The sequence below is a fragment of the Triticum dicoccoides genome, chromosome 6A (assembly GCF_002162155.2).
Source record: "Triticum dicoccoides isolate Atlit2015 ecotype Zavitan chromosome 6A, WEW_v2.0, whole genome shotgun sequence".
Lineage (NCBI taxonomy): Eukaryota > Viridiplantae > Streptophyta > Magnoliopsida > Poales > Poaceae > Triticum > Triticum dicoccoides.
The window spans coordinates 233783383-233802381 of record NC_041390.1 but is presented as its reverse complement, the minus strand read 5'-3'; the positions used below and the strand labels follow the sequence as shown (position 1 = coordinate 233802381).

Below are 18999 nucleotides of genomic sequence, written 5' to 3'. Positions count from 1 at the left end.
CCGCCCACCGGCACAGACCGCCGCACCGAGATCGCGCGCGTCCGGTCGGCATTGCCGGAGGAAGCGATGCAACAGGCAAGGTACACCTTGATAACAACCTCTGGACGGCGTACTTCGAGTGCCGCCACGAGGAGCGGCTCTTGTCGACGAACGGCGCCCTGGCACCACGGGGGCGGCACAACTCTGACGGCCGCCGACAGCGGTGGGGAGTCCCCGAGCGCACCCTTCAAGCCGTCCTCGAGCACATTGAGGGCGACAACTCGCCGGGAATGAAGTACTGGCGCTGTCCTTCTCACGCTGGAGCGGCAGCTCGTGGCTGCCGAGGCGCATGGCGACCGTGTCGTCGTCTTCCTCCAGCTCCCACTCCCACTCCTCCGGCGCACGAACGCCGCTCTCCTCTGACGAACGGACGCCGCTCGCCGCCCTCAAGGCCGAGCCCCAAGAGATGCAGGTGCGCCGACGCAGCAGCAACTTTGTCATAAAAGAGGGCCGCCGCCGCTGGCCTTCCCCTCCCTGCGGCCACCTTTGCCTGGTCAGGCCGAAGAAGGAGCCCGCGACGCCACCTGTCGTCAAGTAGGAGCACCTCGCCATGGCCGCCAAGGAGAAAACCTGCCTGAAGTGGGCGTGGAACGACCACGTCCGCGAGGAGATCGACGTTCGGCACGTGGCCGCGAGGAGGGTGGCGTCGTCATCCTCGACGACAGGTCGACAGCGACGAGGAGGCGCCGGGACCGTCCAACCCCGTCCGCCACGGCGACCCAGGGCAAGGCTGCAACAAGGACGGACAACAGCGTGCGGGGCGGCGACGGCGGCGACTACACCAACTTCTAGAAGCTTCTCAGCATGTAGAAGGCTCGGAGTGGCGAGCGCGTAGTTTTAGGGTTTAAATCATGTTTTTTAAAATTATGTCTTTTAAATTATGTACAAATATGAATGAATTTCGTCCTAATTTCATCCAAATTCTTCAAATTTTAGCCGAACTATATTTTTAAAAAGGGTGTCTGGGGGCCAACTTGAGGCGTCGGATGGGAATCCAACCACCCCCACGATGAAAATAACGCCGGCTCACATCCAAGAGGCACTATTTCACTCCGTGGAGGCGCCGAACAGTGAAGATGCTGTTAGGGGTCGGCGTTGGGAGATGCCCTAACCGTCAAGCTGTTGTCCCGGGCAATGAAATCGTGGCCACAGAATATCGGATCATAGTAACGCGGTCCCAGCCCGTTGGCTTCCCTCCCGCCGCAGGTACAACTGGTGGCTGCCATACCACTTCGCCACCTAACATGTGTGGCCTCCCCGCGCCTCCGGATTCTCCTCCCACACTCGTTCGTCCTTAGCGTCCCCTACCTTGCTCCCTGTACTATCGCGCTTGATCTCCCTCCCCTCTTGCTCCTCCCTGTCGTCCTTCCCCGGTCTCCAAACTCCTTCGCATGAAACAGTAAGTGCAGGCGCTGTCCTTCTCATCGCTACTTCCTTTGTGTGGTTTCCTTTGCTAGGCATAGACAGCAATGGATCCTGCATCTGCATGCCATGATAGTCGTTCGTACTGCCGAGCGTGCTGTGTTGCAGGTAGCGTGTGTGATTTGTGTGCCAGTTTCTCGAGTGAGACTGTATTTGTGAGAGGCCAGTGTTGTTTTTGGGGTCTGCTTTGTGAATCACACACTATGTGTTCACTCCCAACAATGTTAAACTAGCGGCTCAAAAGAAAAATGTTAAACTAGAAATATTTTCTCATGGTGTCACAAAGCGTACAACTTCATTCCGTGTGTAGCTGTAATCCCGACAATACTATGCACGTCAGTTATTAGAATAAGAAACTACCAAGTATATACTACCTCCTTTCCATAAAAAGTGTCGCAGTTTTGAACTAACCCCAGTTCAAAACGACCACCTATATTATCCCCCATGTGCCACCTTTGATGCATTTATTAACTGTTTTTTTTTACATTTTGTCTAGAAATGATCATCTGTACCTGTATTATGTAGACATAAGTTTGTGCACTGCAAAGTAGACTCTTGGTCTATGTGTATTCATTTGTTTTGACGTGAAACTAATGCCCGTCTTTGACATCAGGTACTGAAATATCAGTTTCAAATTGGCTGAAAATCTGCTAAATGAAGGCATAGGGATTTTGTCAGGCCAAAGGTTCATAATCTGTAGTACACGTACAGATTCAACACATATGGCTAGCCAAATATCTGGTACCATAGCATCTAGTGGGGTGTGCTATAATGATAAACACAGAATGACGTGTAAGCTGAAAGCACTACGCTGCGTAGCATCGAATTGTTTACCACAAGAGGTAGAGGTAAGGAAGTGGATGAACGGATATCATATCATCAGGTCCTTTCCAAACGATAGGCATTGGAAAACGAATGCGAAGTCCAATGGTTACCTACTCCAACAAGGTCTGAATGTTCGGTGCCATTCTTATGGTTCTCGTAGTGGCAGTGAAACTACAGAGTGCAATATTCCTGAAGATGGCAACAATCCTTACAGGTACACACACACACATCCGCACACAAACGAATAATCTGTCAGAATCCATGTACCTTTGTTAGCATGAAAAATAAAGATAATATTGAGTACTTTGTCTGTATTTTGTTTCGTTACACTGAACTCATGCAATACATATTATCGTAAAGCTAACGCCTGCTATCATAATGCTTCGTCCTATTTTTTTGACTTGTAATATTACACTCAGTCAGCTGAAGACTAAGAAACAATTTCAGTGTCAAAGAAGACTTCCTCTAGTTTTATATAGTAGTTTTCATGATTTTCAGAAATGTCTAGTTTCTTCCAACATAAACTGAAGTTCTGTACCAGAATTCTAAAATCATATAAGGTAAACTGCACATGGTCATTAAGCAGATATAGTTCGTCATTTTTAGTTCCATATTCTTAATCTTCTGTTGCAGGGATTTTGATGAGCAAACAAGAGGAATGTCACATTTTTCAGATAGTCAAGTTGCAGCTCAGGAAAAAACACTATATTCTACTCAAGGGCTGTCTAAAGCGTGCCAATTTGTCTACAATGATGCAAAGTTTGTGAATGAAAGAGCTCAGAGTGATATTCTTTTGCTTTCACGGTACTCTTGTTCCCTGTGCATCATTGATATTCCCTCATGTAATTGTTTTCCTTGGTAGAAACAATGTATTTATTTGTATTGCTATTCTGAATTTTGATATCTGAAATCCTTTTACTCTTAGTGGCATCACAAGGTTGAACAAACGTGCATCTAAGGATGTTGCTGTATTAGGGTTGGGGTTTCTCAAGCTTGATGGTACATGCTCTTTCACATAACAAGCTATAAGTTTTTCCTTCCATAAGATTTAATTCCTCATCTAAATGTAAGATTGCCTGAAAGCTCGTGCAAGGAAGGACACCCGAAAGATTGATAACAGTGTGAAGGAACGGGCAGCCCACCTAACCAATTTTGCTAGAGTATGTACTAGATCTGTTCGTATGGAATGTTTCATATGCCATCTATGTATTATATTGGTTTCGTTATACTTCTAATATGTTAATTTGACCTCTGTACATAATCAGATATTGAAGGAGCGAGCTCATTCAGACTTGAAGAAAGCAGCAGATCAACATTGGAGTGATGGTGCTTTGGAGGTAGGTCTGTACAAATTCTTTCTTCACTCATTTTGTAGGAAGTAGTTAATAGACTTAAGTAACATACATTTCTCATTCATACTGTCGATAAAGCTGCACCCATATCTATGTCATTGTAGTACCCGTTTAAATTGCTTAATAACCATGCTAATATGCTATTAGTATGTTACTGTTTAATCCATGGTTTCATGCTGATCTAATACAACAGCTATTTGCAAACCCAGGCAGATCTGCGACGAGCTGACATGGTTGTTCGACGACGTGCCATGGAGGATGCTTTCATGGCTTTAAAGGTAGCTTAATTAAGTGTCCATATAGCTCTAATGTCTTTAAATCCTGTGGGTTTCATCACACAGTGACGTTTAATATCAGAGCAGTAGGGTAAATCCATCAGTGCCCACTGATGCCTCCTTATACTTGCTAATTTTCCTCATTAATCATTATTATATGTACTAATGACAATATATACTGAAAAATCACAATTAGCTAATGCAACATTGAATGAGATATCTAACATAGTTACAACATACTCCCTCCGTCCCAAAATAAGTGTCTTCAGCTTAGTACAAATTTGTACTAGAGCTAGTACAAAGTTGAGACACTTATTTTGGGACGGAGGAAGTACAAGTTAAATAAAGTGTAATTGGCAATGGATTATTATTATTTTTTCTTTTCGAAAAGGAGGACATCCCCCGGCCTCTGCATCAGAATAATGCATGCAGCCATTTTATTTAACTGAAGATCCAAAACAAGGTCTTAAGTTGAGTAAAGGCTCACAGAAGGAGCATAAAACGAACAAAGATAAAACAAAAACTGCCACAACCGGCGAAAAATAGGCCCAGATGACTAAACACCTATCCTATTATTGGATCGCCATCCAAACCGGTTGTAGATAACCCATGGTACCGTCTCCCATCGGTTGCACCCAATAGGCAAAAGCTCCCTCGAGTCCGCATGAGTGAGTAACGACCACATACGGATCCATGCAGTGGCTCTATATATAACCTGCAAAAAGTTGATGAAATTTTTCCTATTAAAGATGATATCATTTCTGCAGTTCCATATAGCCCAAAGTAGTGCGCATATCCCTATCCCAATATGTCATGCAGTATTTGATTCCACTCCGGTTAGCCACGTCCCAAATAACGTGTCGATACTAATTGGAGGGCTAACGTTGAAGGCTATATGTATCGTGCGCCAAAGTAGTTTGGCCAGAGGACAATCGAGAAAGAGGTGTTTTATGGTTTCATTCTGATCACAAAAACAACATCGTGAACTACCCACCCATCTTCGCTTGATCAAGTTCTCCTTGGTTAAAATCACTTCCTTGTGTACAAACCACATGAAGATTTTGATTCTTAACGGAACTTTAACCTTCCATATGTGAAGTGATCTTGTTATTGGCCCAGAGTTAATTAAGTCTAAGTACATATATTTCACCGATAACCTACCATTTTGGATAATTTCCAGTGGATGGTATCTGGCTGGTGAGAGAGTTGAACATCCATCAACCTACGCATCAGATGAAGTCAAGAGAGCCAGCATTCCCCCAATAAGTCCTCCTGAACTGAATGTTTAGTGGAACCGACTGTAATACTGTAGCTGCGTAGGCCTCCTTACGTTGTACAATATTATATAGTGTGGGATACTGTAGGGCTAAAGGCATCCCCCCTAACCATGTGTCTTCCCAGAATCTAGTACCGTTGCCATTACCAACGTTAAACTTCACCCTCTGAAAAAAGGTTTCTTTCGTCTTCATTAACCCCTTCCAGAAAGGCGAGTCATTAGGTCTTAAAGTAACCTGGGCCAATGTCTTAGATTGTAGGTACTTATTACGCAAAATTTGTACCCATGTACCCTCGGTCTCAACAAACAACCTAAATAGCTTTTTGCTAAGTAGGCATCTATTTTTAACCTCTAAGTTGTCAACCCCTAATCCACCTTGGTCTTTGGGTCTGCAAATTATATCCCATCTGGACAATCTGTATTTCGTTTTTACTTCATCACATTGCCAGAAAAAACGAGATCGATAAAAATATAATCTTTTCCGTACCCCAACTGGCACTTCAAAGAAAGATAAGAGTAACATCGGCATACTAGTTAGAACTGAATTTATCAACACTAGCCGGCCCCCATATGACATAAGCTTGCCCTTCCAGCAGCTTAGTTTTTTCTCAAATCGATCTTCAAGGCACTTTCACTCCTTATTCGATAATTTCCGATGGTGAATTGGTATCCCTAGGTACGAGAATGGTAGGGAACCCATTTCACATCCGAATAGTTATCTATACGCTTCTTGTTCTTCTTTGGCCCTCCCAAAACAGAACAATTCACTCTTGTTAAAATTAATTATCAGTCCCGACAATTGTTCAAATAGGCAAAGTACTACTTCATGTTTCTAGCCTTTGCGAGATCATGTTCCATGAATATAATAGTATCATCAGCGTACTGTAGTATGGATACTCCCACATCCACAAGATGCGGAACTAGTCCTCCTACTTGTCCATTCTCCTTAGCCCGACCGATAAGGACTGCCAACATATCTGCTACTATGTTGAACAGAATAGGAGACATCGGGTCTCCCTGTCGTAAGCCCTTGTGCGTCTGAAAATAATGACCTATGTCATCATTCACTTTAATTTCAACACTACCTTCTTGAATGAAGGTGTCGACCTGTTTCCTCCAGGCATCGTCAAACCCCTTCATGCGTAAGGCCTACTGGAGGAAGGGCCATTTGACCTTATCGTACGCTTTCTCGAAATCCACTTTGAAGATAACCCCATCAAGTTTCTTTGAATGGATTTCGTGTAGAGTTTCGTGTAAGACAACCACCCCTTCTAGGATGTGTCTCCCCGGCATGAACGCAGACTGTGTTGGGTGCACCACCGAATTGGCAATCCGCGTCAGCCTATTCATGGCTACCTTAGTGAAAATTTTGAAACTCACACTGAGTAGGCAAATCGGCCTGAACTGCTCAATGCGCACAGCCTCCTCCTTCTTTGGCAACAACGTTATTGTTCCAAAGTTTAGGTGAAAAAGTTGTAGGTTGCCGTTAAATAATTCATGGAACATAGGCATGAGGTCATCCTTGATGATATGCCAGCATCTCTTATAAAACTCTGCTGGAAAACCATCTGGACCAGGAGCCTTATTGTGTTTCATTTGTGTGACTGCCTCAAACACCTCTTTCTCAGTAAACGGAGCAGACCATATCTCATTCTTGTCTGTGCTAAGCTGGGGTACGTCCCCAACCGCGGACTCATTATATACTGAGCCTGCATTCAGGATAAAAATTTAGAATGAAATAACACTAAATCAATTATCTTCAGTTTTGCAAACACGTTGTATAATTTCTCAGCCTTTGCTTACGCAAGCTTGCAGCTTTTACTAAATCAATTAATATGGCATTCTAACACTATCTTACTGTTGAGGGAATAACTAAAGTTATACCGGGGGTCCCACCTAAGTCTTACATAGCAATCCACGTGGCCGGTCAACAAAAAACAAAAGCAGTCAACACAAGTCAGGGAGGTCAACAAAAGTCCAAGCAAGCTACCATGGCTCCAGACAAGCTACCCTGGTCAACAAAAGTCAAAGAAAGTCTTTATGGTCAACAAGTCAAAAGAAGGAGAGCACGTATAAGAACAAGTCAAAGATGAAGGCAAAAGACCAAAGAAGCCCAAAGCCCAAGCAAGAAAGCCTTCATATGGTTGACAAAATCTAACTTCCATGGGCTACAACTCCCCTCCTAGCCCAACTAGGAGCCCATGGACTCATGGACCAAAGATCACCTCGTTCTACCCTCCCACCTCTTTTCAAGCGTAGCATCGGTTATTTGTCAAGGACCCATAGGCTATATAAGCCCCTGCATGGGCATGTAAATCATTCACTCCCACTTGAATAAACTCAAGAGGAGAGTGACTCTCCCACCTTCCTAGAGCCCGACTTGGCCAGAGGACGGGAATCAGAGTCGGAGGGACTTGGTAAGGCTTGGACTACTGGGAGTCATGGAACTTCGAAAGCGGAAACACTAAGTGTTATGTGCGTTGAGCACCACTCTCGACGACTTCCTCATAGAACATAGGTCACGCTCCAACGACGACATGAATGTTTGGCATTGGGCACCGGTGCAAACCCAACCAATGCATGCAGTTTTGATCGCCAACCAGTCAATCAGAGAGGTGGGGACAATGGGAATCTTTCCCTCCACATGACCATTTGACCTAGAACCGCTGATATGGCACGAAGATTTTAGCCCCAGCGCCCAATTGCCGCAATACGGTTAAGGAGGCGCGTAGTGAACCATGCCTCCGTGCAAAATCCGAGCCTTGCAAGCTGTGGGCATTCACACCTAGCCCTGGATTCCAACTGCATGCGTAGATGTGACAGAGTAACGTTGGGTCATTCTCTCTCTCGCAGGAATTTCACACCTAGCCCTAGAAGCGACCTATTTGGGTCTCCCAGGCGGCATTCGGGATTCGGGATTCCAACCGCATGCCTAGATGTGACAGAGTAATGTTTTTTTTCTGAACGGACCAGCTGATGGCTGGCATATATTGATTTTATAGCAGGAAGCAGGCGGGAAAAAACAATAGGTGGTGTTCGATCGAGTGATCAAGGAGGAAAAGAGAAGAAATGAAAAACAAAATTAGCCGGGGGCTAGACTAGCAAGCTAATCCCTCAGGGAGGGTCCCAAAATGGGTGCTCTAGGTGGACTGCTCCTGCTTGGCGCCATAATTCGAAAGTTCTTCTGATGCTCGCCATGGCTTCAGTCAGGTTTGCTATCTTATGTCTGAAGGTGCACTCGTTGCGCTGCTGCCAAATGTCTCCCAGTACCAAGATGATCATTGTCCTGACTCCCTTCTTGTGCTCGGGTCTTGCTCCGTTTAGCATCTCGGCTATGATCTCCACAACTTTGTTCTTGTGCTGCCAAATTGTGGGATGCATGGAATTGCATGCGTTTCCTTGAGCCGTTCTTGCCCAGATTGTAGATGAAAAGGGGCATTGCCAGAACAGGTGTTGCGAGGTTTCCAGATTTGTGAAACAAAGCTGGCAGAAATACTCATTTGGCCATCCTCTTCTCTGGAGCCGGTCATTGCACCGTAATATGTTCTTGAGGAGTAGCCAGACCATAAATTTTAGCTGGGCCGGTGCCCAAACTTGCCAGGGCATCTTTCTGAAGTTAGTCTTGATCATCCCTTGGAATTGGCAGTTGTATGCCGAGCTGGTGGAGAAGGATCCCGAGGCTGTGTGCTTCCACTGAATTGTGTCTCGCACTTGGTTGTTTAGACTTAAGTTTCTCGAGATGAGCCATCTGCTCAGGCGGATCACCTATGACCGTCTCGTGGAAGCGCGGGAACTGCGGCCAGAAGCTTTCAAATTTGAATTGGGCGCGACGGCGGCATCAGGAAGGAGCAGAGGGCAGTGGTCAGAGCACGCCGTGGATGCGACCATCAGCATGCTTGAGGGGAACAGGTCTTCCCAGCTGCAGTTGCGGAAGAATTTGTCGATGTTGACGAGCGTCGGGTTCTCGCGAAGCGGTGATTCTTGCACTTAATCTCTTTCAGGCCGGCGTTGTCGATGGCGCGCCTAAACATGCCCATGATCCGGTGGTTCAGATGATGGTTGTTCTTGTCCCTTGCCTCATAAATGAGGTTAAAATCTCCGTTGATGGGCCATGGATCAGATGGTGGGCGGGCCGTTCTAGCTAACTCGGCGAGGAAAGCAGTTTTTCTAGCGTCGTCTGCTGGGCCGTACACAGTCGTGAGCCAGAAGCTTTTGGATTGCCGGAGGAGTGTCACTTTTGCAGTGATCATGAATTTGCCTACAGCATGCGATGCAATGCTGACTAGGTCCCTGTTCCAGTAGATAGTAGCTCCATCGCGGGAGCCGATCGCAGGGAGGAAGACACATTCAGCCAGAGCAGCGCCACCGATTTCCTTGACGATGCTCGGTGACCAGATATCTATCTTAGTTTCCTGCAAGCACATGATTGCTACTTTGTTCGCTGTAACTACCTCGCAGATCGCCGCGCGTTTCGCCGGCTGGTTAAGGTCGCGGACATTCTACGACATGATCGGGTAGAAGCTTTCACTCATTTGGAAACAATGGTTGCTCCGGTGACTGAAAGATTCTAAATGGCCTCAGGCCCAGTACAATCACAACCCAACTAGCAGGGGCACGCCGGCGTCCACCAATAGCGCCCAACTCACGCCGGCGAGAAGCAGTCCACTCTAGTGAAACAGAGGAAAGGAAACCTAACTCTACCCGGCAACACGCCGGCCGCCACCGGAGACTATAACATAGGTGTACTAACATGACTAAATAGTGGCCGCGGCGGCTGCTCCCTCAGGCCCTGCAAGGCCTGCAGCGACGAGGAGGGAGTCCTTGTCGAGACGCGTCAGCTTGGCGATGACGGCGATGTCGTTGTCGGTGAGCGGCTCGTCGAAGTGACGGATGAGAGCGTCCGCGACCTCCTTGGTCATCTTCTCCTTTGGCCCGAGCAGCCCGAGCTCCTTGGCGATGCAGAGGAAGGCACGCTACGAGACCGGCGTCTTGGAGGTGCAGGCGGCCTAACGAGCGCTCTACCTGGTACGAGCCGTAGCCACTCGTGACTTGGATGGTGCAGAAGGGCGGCGTGGAGGGGCGTTGGCGATGATCGGCGCAGGGGCGTCGAGGAACAGGCGGCGAGTGGCTGGGGGAGGGCGCTTTCTTCATTGTCGTTGGCGATCTCGAGCTGGCAGACGCGGGTGGTGACTGCGTCGAGCTACATCTCCATCGTGCAGGCAGCCATGGGGGCGCATCTGTTGAACTGACCGGAGGCCTGGGGGTGGCGGCGAGTGTGGGACCAAACGCGTCCAGCTGTGCCTCTGTCTCGGCGTCCACCATCTGCGTGCCACTGTCGAAGTCCAGGGGAGCTGCAACCGCGGCGTTAGCAGCGGCTTGGACGTCCATCGCCGAGTTGTTGACGATCACTGACGCGAGGATGGTCCGCCTTGCCTCCCTGAAGAAGTCGTCGACCGGGTCCTTCCCTTTGATGCTGTTGCTGGCGTCTCCTGCCGCCCCCGACCCCGACGTCGCCCGTGGCGAACGGGGAGCGGACGGCCGGCGTTGGCGTTGCTGATCGTCGCCTGTTGACGGCCTTCTACCGCCCGTACGGCGGCCGTGCGCGTTCTTGTGGTGGCGCCTGGTAGGAGGGGAGCGACTGCGGTGACGCGGGGCGGGCGCCGGCACCGGCAGGGTCAGCGTGCGTCCCCGGCGCAGCAGGGCGTCCTTCCAGGATTGGCGCCCCCCCCTCCAGCTCCACCCGCGTCGTCGTGGTCGCGCCCGCCGCGTGGCAGGCCACAACAGCCTAGGTCGGCCACCGGTGCACGCCCAAGGCGCGGGAGGCGATCTCCTCGCTGGCCGTCCTCGACCTCCATGGTCCAAGAGGCAGGGATCACAGCGAATCGGGGCCGGTCGTCCGTGTCGGAGTCGGACGACGGCAGCCCGCTTTGGGCGGAGTGGGAGGAGCGCGGCGATGGAGGCGTCCAATCTTCGACCCTGTCGACGTGGATGAGCATGGTGTAGTCCGTGGTGCCCAGCGATGGAGCGACGCGCCGGTCGGGCGGCGAGTAGCCCTGCATCTCCTCGACACGCCGCGCGGCAGGACCCCGAGCATGTGCTTGGTGGGGATGTGGGCGACGTCGTTGGTCCAGACCCAGCAGGTGAACATCTTCGTGTGGCCGCGCTCCTGCGTCCTGCTGTTGAGGCGGTAGACGCGCACCTTCTTCCCGAGGATCTCCTCGATCCCCTCCAAGGACCAGTACTGCATAGGCACCTTTTCGATGATGACCCGGACGTGAAGTTGGAGCGTGTCGAAGGAGGCGTGGTCGTGCTCATGCCACGGCGCGATGTTGAAGACGGCGTCGTCGACCCTGATGGACCCTCGACGGACGGTGTTGATGTGGTGCGTTGGTTGGCTGAAGATGACGAGGTAGTGCTCCGGGTGGTGAACCGTGACGCGGAGCTGGCTCACCGGGACGGCGAGCTGCGCCTCCAGCGCGTGGCCCACCGCCATGGGGGACGTGGCGTTTACGCCGTCGGCCGCGCACATGGTGACGGCATGGTTGCGCAGGAAGAAGATGGCCTGCTCCGTCGCCGGGGAGGACATGGTCAGCGAGTGGCTCTCTGTGGGGCGGCACGAGGGGTCGATGTGGCGCTGCATGGCGGGGGTGACGGTGGGCATGGTGGACGCAGCGGGTGGCGGGAAGCAGATGCGCGAGTGGATTGGCGCCGGCGGAGCAGCTGGACCGGGCCTGCTACTAGCACCTCTGGAGCGTGGGTTTTGGGGGCACTGCTTTTCGATGTGCCCAGGCTGCTCGTAGAGGATGCAGTGGATGGGATCACGGCAGTCAGCGCGGCGGTGCTTCTTGCTGAGGCAGCAGAAGCAACGGCCGTGGAAACGGAAACGGCTTAAGAAGGCCTCGCGAGCGGCGTCCGCATTGAAGCCTCTGCGGTGGTCCGGCCGCTGCACCCCGGGGCGCGCCCCGAAGCCCGGCAGATCAGAGGCAGGGCGCTTGCTCTTCTAGTGGCTGACCTCAGTCCATCCACCGTCCATCCCCGAATCGGAAAACTGGACAGCTGGGGGATGGGGCGACGATGATGGATATAAGGCGCTGGGTAGGGCGCGGCGGTGGCTTGGCCGCGCTTGAAGATGGTGGGGGAGTCGACGCCATAAAGGCCCGCCGAGCTAGTTAGCGCGGGCTCGCTGCTCACAAGCGTTTCTTGGATAGTTGACAGAGTAATGTTGGGTCGCTCTCTCTCTCTCTCTGTCTTGCAGGAATTTCACACCTAGCCCTGGAGGCGACCTATTTGGGTCTCCCAGGCGGCATTCGGGATTCGGGATTCCAACCACAGGCCTAGATGTGACAGAGTAACGTTGGGTCTCTCTCTCTCTCTCTCTCTCTCTCTCTCTCTCTCTCTTGCAGGATTTTTCAACAAGTCCGGGGTGACCTTCCAGCAGGAAGATCATGTTGAACTTGGGGACTATTGACAAGGATATGACACTCGAACACTGCCGGCCAGGCAAGGGACTAGCACGTCATCTTCGAGTGGGTTGTGTCAACCACTCGGGCCCAAGAGCCAGCTGGATGCCGCACCAACTTGAGATGCAAGGCAATGGGAGATCCACACACGCATGACATGGTCCGGCCCGGCCTGGCGGCACGGGCCCACCTTTAGTCTAAACCGAGCCATGTAACCCTAGCTTGACCAGGTATATAAGGAAAGCTAGGGCCTTCTCGGGAGATATCCAAGACACACTAGCCCGTGACCATGAATTTGTAATCCGAGAAACATCTCTCTCCAACGATCTTCTCGATCGGTGACGAGCACTCGAGCAATACAACCTGGGTACATCACTTGTCTGGTGTGCTACCATCTTGATCTGCCACTCTCAGAGCACATCGACAAGTAGCTAGCCAAGAGATTCGCTGTTTATACTTGGCCACTTGGATAATAGTATATGTGATGCCTAGTGACCCTAGTCCATTTATTCCTATTATATACATGATCACAGCTTACTAATATCTTATGATAAAAGAACAAGGCATTTATTGGGCAAAACAATCACTTATTTAGATCTGGATTATACAAACTAATTTAGTCAATTATCCGTACTTGCCAATTATCATGCAGCTATACATTAATGGCATCCTGTTTATTGATCCTTATACTTGAATGTAATATTATAATATTTAATACAGTTTGTTCGGGATATTCATGACATGATGGCAACCAAACTACAATATCAGTAAGTTTTTCTTATGAATTGTAGATGCAAAGTTCCGTAAAGCAAAATAATGTTTAAGGAGTAACTTATCCCTATTGCATATTCACTATGGATTTGTCTTATTTAAACTGTATGTTTACTCGCAAACTTCCAATGGATGGTTCATTTCCCATGCAAATTTGACAAGGTTCATCACACTGGAGAAAAATGGGAAGATTCTTAAGTTGTTCCCTCGTGAAGTTTCTACTGATCAAATCGCTGCCATAGAGGTTGTATGTTCAGTAACTTGTTACTTGTAGCAGCATGGTCGTTGCTTTGCTAACATGTCCTTAATTTTTTTGTTCACAGGATGCATATCTTAATATGGCATCTGCCTTATCTGAGGCTGATGGTATCGACTACACCAATCCTGAGGAGGTGAACCATGTTTAAACTCATATGTAAAACATGAACTTTGCTATATTCATGTTCCAATAATCTTTTTTCTGTTTATGAAGCTTGAATTATTAGTAGCGGCTCTTATTGACCTGGATGCTATGGATGGGAAAAAGAGTGTTTCCTTGATAGTTGAATGTTCAAGTTCTCCAGATGTTAATACCAGGTGCATAGCAGCATTTTGTGACTTTATTTTACTGCATTTTCCTTTCTTTAATCTAATCTGTAACCAGGTGCTATTTGTAGTTTACGTTCATCTTCTCATAATTAGTTATAACTTTTAGACTAATAAGCTCTTGCAGAATCTCATTGAAACACAAATTTGTCCATGCATCAAAATATACAATTTCATTTTGGTCACATCACTAGACTCCCACACATGGGTGCCTTACTTACTCTATACGAGAAAGCCCGCCGAAACTAGTTCTGGAGCTGCTTTTACGGTTACAGCGCAAGTCGTTAGGGTGGCCCGATCTTCATGAATTGGAGGCGGATTTAGGAAGAACATGAGGGAAAACGGGAGGAGTCACAAGAAGTACTAGTACTAGTTGATCAGGTAGTACTAAATCTCCATGGAACAAGCGGACAAACGGAGCTTGATCACCTCGTAACTTGAAACCGTGGTGGATGGTGACTTGATTCACGCGTGGGACAGCAGCAACTGCGGCTCGGCGGCTCGCACACGACTTGACAGTGGCGCACCAAAAAACAATCCGCCTTTGATCCGGTAAACGAGAGTAGGCTGGATTTCTGCAGCGGTGCAAAGCGAATCTTCCAGTCGGTCTCGGCGACTTGCAGCGGGCGGCGGCGCACACGACGAGCAACCCTAATTCTCTCGTCTCATTCTCGTATCTGAACCTTGCTTTGTATACCACTTGTTAGATAAAGCGGGAATAAACGAGACACAAGAGCACATGGATTTTTACGTGGAAACCCTTGCGGGAGAAAACCATGGACGCACGAAGGCGTAATCACTATGTTGGAGGAGTATTACAAGCACGAGACGACAGACCGTCGTTAGGTGCGACTACATGGGGTATATATGAGGGCAATACATGAGAGTCCTTGGAGGACAAGTAAGCAAGTTGTACTCGTATGCGTCGGTACAACCGCAAAGGCCCACACTGTCTGTACTACGTCTAGTCCAATACGGTAGAATTTGGATAATTTAACAGTGTGCTCTACCTTGATAGTGCCGGTGTCACTATGCCACTAGAGCTTGTCTGGTTGAGGACGGCACTTGTACTCGAAATACAACTTGGAGCAAAGTTCTTCACTTGCCAAGCTGTGGCAACTACCACCATCAATGATCACTTTGGTTGTTCTTCCATTGGTGCCGGCCTTGGTATGGAAGACGTGACATCGTATATCATTATCATCTTGTTGTTCAAGAATTAAGATCTTGGAGACAAGGAGAGCTGGGCTCGAATCATTCTCACAAAAGACATGAACATCTTTGGCTTTGTTTACTTGTTGATGTTGAGCAACACGTTGCAAAGCTTCCAATTGTCCTTCACTCATAGATTCGTATTCTTCATCTTCATTGATCACCACAATGCGCTTGGTGGACACACATAGCACTTCTGCCCACGGCCTTTGCATGTGAAGCACTCAATTTGGCTTGTTTTGTCAGTAGAGTCCCTTGGAGCACTTGCACTTGGTGTAGTTCCAGGCTTGGAAGAACTTGTAGGAGGGCGACTTGAAGAAGTCGTCGGTGCTTTGCAGCTTGAAGGAGCACCAATAGAGGGTGTAGCTCGAGTATAAGGCGCCATGCTTGGTTTTGCCTGAGAGTTGATGTCATCTTGGACTTGACATTCCTCCTTTGTTGCTTGGTGTACCAACTCAGGTAAGTTGTTGTAGGGTTGAATGCCCGCAATTTTCTTGATGAGGTGATTAGGGTGCCATTGTTTGCTCATCAAACTCCTTGACATTAGTGTGGATCATTGCTATTTCCATCTCCTTGTGGTACTCTTCAATGGTCTTGGTCCCTTGCTTGAGAACTTGGAGCTTCTTGAAGAGGTCGCGTCTATAGTGTGTGGGCACAAATCTTGCTCTCATGACTTGCTTCTTCGCATCCCAAGTGGCAATGGGGGTTTCTCTTTTCTCTTGTCGAAGTTCTTGTACTTGTCCCACCATATGAGTGCATTCTCGTCGAACTCGAGGGAGGCCATGGCAATCGCCTTCGGCTTGTCGAAGTCGTGGACTCGAAGATCTTGTCCACCTTGAGGGCCCATGATATGTATTCCTCGGGTCAATGCTGCCGGATAACTTAGTCATTGTGAACTTGAGCTTGCCAAGACTTTCCTCTGCTTCATGATGGTTGCGAGGTTAACGTTGTTCTTGTTATGGAGACGGTGGTTTTTCTTCATGCTCTTCATTGTGCAGTTGGCCATCAATGCAAGGTGCATTGCCCATGCATCGCATCTTGTGTCGTTGCTCAAGGCAAAGCTTCGCCCTCTTGTCTGCTTCTCTTGCTTGATGGATGTGCTCTTCATATTCGTGTTTTTGAGCACGAAGAGCTTGATGCACTTGATTTTCTTGATTGGCTTGACGAGCTTCTTCTCGGTGGTGCGCATTGCGTTCTTCATCCTGTAGGTGACACTCTTCTTGTTGATGGCGCCTTTATTCTTCGTGACGCATTTGGCATTCACGGTTTTTATTCACACGTTGCTCTTGAGTTTCACAGTGTCCTCGTTCACGTTCTAGGATTCGGTCTTGTAGTCTGTTGCCGCGAGGAGGGTTTGGAGCACGGGAGGGCTATGAGGTCTTCCTGGTCATGGTGAGACGGGTTTGAACTTGAGCCGTATGGTAGCTCGGAGTGAGCCTTTTCTTTGTATGGATCTACAAATAGCAATTAAAATGAATAAGTAGATTGCTGGAATTACTGCAGGAAAGGACAGAGTTTACTAGTTGACTCACAAATTCAAATTCATCCCAATTCCTCTCACAATTGGATAAAGAAGAACAAAGATTAACAATATGATTTGCGAACCTTTGTAGCTCAGTGGCCCGACCACTGAGCTGTGTTGTGTTCTCTACTATTTTGGTGTTATATGTTGAAATAGCAATTATTTTCGTTTGCTCCTTGTAGGAAAGCTTTGGCTAATGCATTGGCTGCAGCTCCATCCATGTGGACCCTAGGGAATGCTGGGATGGGCGCATTACAGGTTAGCATAAATCCCTCATCTGTTATAAAAAAGGAGAACCATATAACTGTTGGGTTCTTCATGTCTGAATTTCTTATACGTGGCTTGAACCACTGAGATCCCTAATCAATCTGTGCTCTGTTACTCTGTCAGATTGTAAATAGGTGATGTTCCGGACATTTGGCACGACATGCAATTTTGAGTAAATTTACTTTTTTTTCCCGAAGAAAACACAAAACATGCATCTCGAGGCATTTGATAGAAACACTAGAGTTACAACTTTACAAGTCTATATGACTAGACCAAAACAACAGCTACTCAAATTAATGTGGGCATGTGAATCAGAGGCTAATCTAATACTCCTTCCGACCCATATTACTTGTCGCTGGTTTAGTACAGTAATATGGATCCAAGGGAGTAGAATATTTATGCCCCCGTCGCAACCCATAGGCAATTATCTAGTTCTCTTTTAAGATGTCATCTATTCTTACGCTTCTCCACCATGAAAGCTTCAAGTCATTGGATCTATTTGTACCTATTTGTACGCTTTTCCACCATCAAAGCCCCATCCCTTTCAAAGGGAGGCCCTGTCTATATAATTCTCACTTATCATTACATGAGCTGTAGTTATTGGTTTTACTTTGGAAAGTCAAGTTGTTTTTGTGTTTTCCTTTAAATATCGAAAATGATAAGTACCTGACGTCAGGTACGAGCACATGGCAAATCAAACGTTTTCGATGGCAATTCTAGTGATGCAAGGATGGCAAGTTAGTTGACACACAATTTTCTGTTAAAAAATAAACTGAAGCACGAAGTTGGCATGCCAACTAAAGTTGCTATCCTCGTGTCACTAAACTTGCCACCGAAATCGTTTGATTTGCCATGTGCTCGTACCTGACGTTCGGTGTTATCAGATTCCTTAAGTATTGGTCGACCCTTCTTTTAACTGCAGAGATTGGCTCAAGATTCCAATCCCGCTGTAGCTAGCTCTGCAGCAAGAGCCATTGGCGAACTCAGAAAGCAGTGGGAGCTTGAAGAGGGTGACAGTCTGAGGTTTGTCATGAACCAAAACTTGATTTCCGAAGAGACTGACAGCGAGAGTTGAGTAGCAGATGATATCACCACGTGAGGTGTAAATCAGATGAATGACTCAACACGTACAGACTGTAATAGGAACCGAAAAACGTGTAACTGAGTCGACTGCATTTCTCTGTGTTACGTCGCAGCATAAAATGTGCTGCTTGTTAACTACCTCACGAGAAGGCATGTCAAGGTACCTGGTAAGTGCTAAACAAATGTGAAGTGGTGTAATGCGAACTCATTTCCTCCGACCCAATTATTATATACTCCCTACGTCCCATAATATAAGAGCGCATTTCCTCCGACCCAATTATTATATACTCCCTACGTTCCATAATATAAAACGCTCTTATATTATGGGAATGAATTTGGCTAGAGGTCTTGCAAAGTCATCCTTTTTATTTATGTTTGCAATTTCTTTTGAGAGAAAAAATAGGACTCTGCTGCATTTTTTATTGATTTTTAAATAAATGGTACAAACTATATTTACAAAACCAAAAAAACTTATAAAGAAAAAGCTTTTGCGAAGGAAACAATATTTTTCTTGAAAAGTAAGATTACTCTGGCCTCTGCATCAAAATGGCAATGTAGTTCGATACAAGTTCGCAAATTGAGCTAAAATAAAATAAAAGCCACAATCGGCAATAGGACAAGATGACTATGCAGCTATCTTGTTGTTGGACTGCATTCAAACCGGCTATAGGTATCCCGTGGTATCGTCTCAATGGTTACGCTCATAAGCCATATGCTCCTTGTCTTCTGTACGCACGGCTGAGTAACGACCACGTATGAATCTAGCCAGTTGCCCGGTAGATGACCTGCAAATTTTTTGTGATGTTTTGTTTATTAAAAGTAGTGTCATCTTGACAATTTGATATAGTCCAAAGTAATGCATACATTTCGACTCGAATATGCGCCGATGTTTTGGGCTCTACCCCATTTA

At 47.6% G+C, this 18999-nt stretch overlaps 1 protein-coding gene across 4 annotated transcripts; it reads left to right on the top strand.

Annotated features, from left to right (window-relative positions):
* The first annotated feature begins 1261 nt into the window (after positions 1 to 1261).
* LOC119316700 (senescence-associated protein OSA15, chloroplastic-like) lies at positions 1262 to 18359 on the top strand. 4 transcript variants are annotated; one of them, XR_005153200.1, is made up of 14 exons: positions 1263 to 1438; positions 2075 to 2500; positions 2920 to 3090; positions 3212 to 3285; positions 3358 to 3446; positions 3552 to 3623; positions 3848 to 3916; positions 13370 to 13416; positions 13553 to 13664; positions 13744 to 13812; positions 13893 to 13996; positions 16537 to 16609; positions 16922 to 16997; positions 17929 to 18042. XR_005153200.1 is itself a non-coding variant. In XM_037591061.1 (13 exons), the coding sequence occupies exons 2-13, from the start codon at positions 2184 to 2186 to the stop codon at positions 18079 to 18081; spliced, it is 1353 nt and encodes a 450-aa protein (XP_037446958.1). In that variant the 5' UTR covers positions 1269 to 1438; positions 2075 to 2183; the 3' UTR covers positions 18082 to 18359. The 4 variants fall into 4 exon arrangements, 3 of the variants coding, with proteins under 3 accessions (XP_037446960.1, XP_037446958.1, XP_037446959.1); XM_037591061.1 differs by lacking the exon at positions 16537 to 16609 and having other exon boundaries at positions 1269 to 1438; positions 17929 to 18359; XM_037591062.1 differs by lacking the exon at positions 16537 to 16609 and having other exon boundaries at positions 1271 to 1438; positions 3370 to 3446; positions 13583 to 13664; positions 17929 to 18359.
* Positions 18360 to 18999: the final 640 nt, after the last annotated feature.

Coding starts and splice junctions, on each gene's coding strand:
- LOC119316700 (XM_037591061.1), top strand. CDS start 2,184: ATGGCTAGCCAAATATCTGGTACCATAGCATCTAGTGGGGTGTGCTAT. Junction 3,091..3,211: donor GATATTCTTTTGCTTTCACG/GTACTCTTGTTC, acceptor TTTTACTCTTAG/TGGCATCACAAGGTTGAACA. Junction 13,813..13,892: donor ACTACACCAATCCTGAGGAG/GTGAACCATGTT, acceptor CTGTTTATGAAG/CTTGAATTATTAGTAGCGGC.